Source organism: Vollenhovia emeryi, unplaced genomic scaffold (assembly GCF_000949405.1).
Source record: "Vollenhovia emeryi isolate VEMERY1.0 unplaced genomic scaffold, V.emery_V1.0 DF946145.1, whole genome shotgun sequence".
NCBI lineage: Eukaryota > Metazoa > Arthropoda > Insecta > Hymenoptera > Formicidae > Vollenhovia > Vollenhovia emeryi.
In genome coordinates, this window is record NW_011960221.1 from 1 (window position 1) to 1,979 (window position 1,979).

Genomic DNA, 1,979 nt, shown 5'->3' on the forward strand with positions numbered 1-1,979 from the left:
CCCCTCACCCCCAAGAGAAACCGTGCCGGCGTCGATCGCCCCCATCAGTCCCCCGCCCGACTCCCGAGTCGCGGTTCGGGCGTCGGAGAGCGATCGCAGCCTCCAGAGCTCAGACCCACTCACAAAGGACGGACACACACAGTCAAGCAACCGCGACGGCCGCAATCGCCGCCATCTCGCAGTACCGCGGGTCCAGCGGCTCCCGATCGCAACGCTGAAGTACCGGCCCGGGGCGCTCGCATGCCCCCAGCGCGGGGGAGAGGGTCGTGGAATAATTATTTCGCAGCTTCTCGGACGGAGCCGTTTATTTCATACACTCTCTCGGTAGAAGGCGCGTTGGGGCGAACTTACAACTCCTCTCGTTCCCCCGTCTGATTCCCGCTCCGCGGCAACCCCCGGAATATTACAGTACGAAACTCCACCCGTACGGAACCACGAGATCGCGATGGCACGCGCGCGAAACGAAGGACTAACCACAACGGAAACATGGTGTCGCGGTCGAACGCGAGCCACGAAAGGAAAGAAAAAATCCTAATCTAGACGATAACATAAAAAAAATAACATCATGATTGACGCGCGCACAACTAAGGGCGTTTATCATAACGGGAACGCAAAAGGAAAATTTGAATCGAACAACAAAAAAAGTAAAACGAAGAAAGATCTTGATCGACGCGAGAACTAACCTAAAGACTAGTATCACACGAGAACGCAACCGAATGATCGGGATCGAACGCCAAAAAAAAGAAACAAAAGAACGCAGAAAAATCGTGATCAACGCGCAAACAAAAAAAGGAATGGTCGTGGCCGAATCGAGACGCGCGGAAAAAGTAAGAAGACCCAAAAAAAAAAGGAGCGCTACACAAAAAAAAAATAGTGGGGCCGGGCGTAGCCCCTCGGCGGCTTCACGCCCTGGGCCGCTCGGCTCTCCTCTTCGCTCACGGTGGTGATCCCGCGGCGCTCCGCCTCAGCGACGGGAGTTGGCTCCCACGCAGGGCCGGTGTGGACCGTCCGCGGCCGCGACCCTCGACGCATGGGCCCTCGGCCCTCCAGGCGTCTCCGCAGTTCGGGCAGTCCTTCAGGGTGGTGCCCCGGCGCCCGCAGCGGAAACAGAACCGCCGGGTGTTGCGGGGGCGCGGGCACTCGCTATAGTAGTGCCCGCGCTCCTCGCAGTTCCAACACCCCGGGTAGGGGCGGCGGAGCCAGTCAGGGCTGTGTGCCCTCGCCACGGCGCTGGTCCAGCTCGTCCTCGGCAGGTCGGGCGATGCGGCCCGCTCGGGGCCCGGGGCAGGACGGGCCTCCTCCTCCGGTGCGTCCGCCGGCACCGCTCGCTCGGCGCCCTGGGCCGGACGTGCCTCCTCCTCCGGCGCGTCGGTCTGCGTCGACCGCTCGGCGCCCCGGATCGGACGTGCCTCCTCTTCCGGTGCGTCCGTCTGTACGGCCCGCTCGGCCGTCGTCGGGCTCGCCTGTACCCCGACGTCGACGATGGGGCCCGCCGTCTGGGTGGCCCGACTCTGGCGTCCGCCGCTGTTCAGCCGTACCCGGCCGATCTCCTCGCGCAGCCTCCGCCAGAAGTCCGGGTTCCGCGCGGCCGCCTCCTCCAACAGCTCCGCCGTCTCCCGCAGCGCCTGTTCCGCCGACATCCTCTTCGGCCCGACGAGACGATACGAAACAATACCTACAACGCAGGTCAAGCCACATAGGGTTTCAAGTCTTTTACATGTATTTTCCCATGCGCTTTTCCCTCCGAGTCCACCACCTCGTACACCACGGGTGATAGTACCTTCGCCACGGTGAACGGCCCATGATACTTCGTGGCCAGTTTCGCTGCTACGGCATGCGCAGCGGACGACAATACATGCTGTCGCTTTAACACCCGATCGCCAATCGCAAAGCGTCGATCCCGTCGACGCAGATTATAATAATGCGCCTGTTTCTGGTGCGCCGCATCTAAGTTTTCGATTACCCAGTCTCGCAAAGCC

General features: G+C 61.6%; 1 protein-coding gene across 1 annotated transcript; it reads right to left on the reverse strand.

The window, feature by feature from the left end:
- Positions 1–935: 935 nt before the first annotated feature.
- LOC105560196 lies at positions 936–1,640 on the reverse strand. Its single transcript, XM_012009083.1, has one exon. It carries the CDS (start codon positions 1,638–1,640, stop codon positions 936–938), a length of 705 nt encoding a protein of 234 aa, XP_011864473.1.
- Between the last annotated feature and the right edge of the window lie 339 nt (positions 1,641–1,979).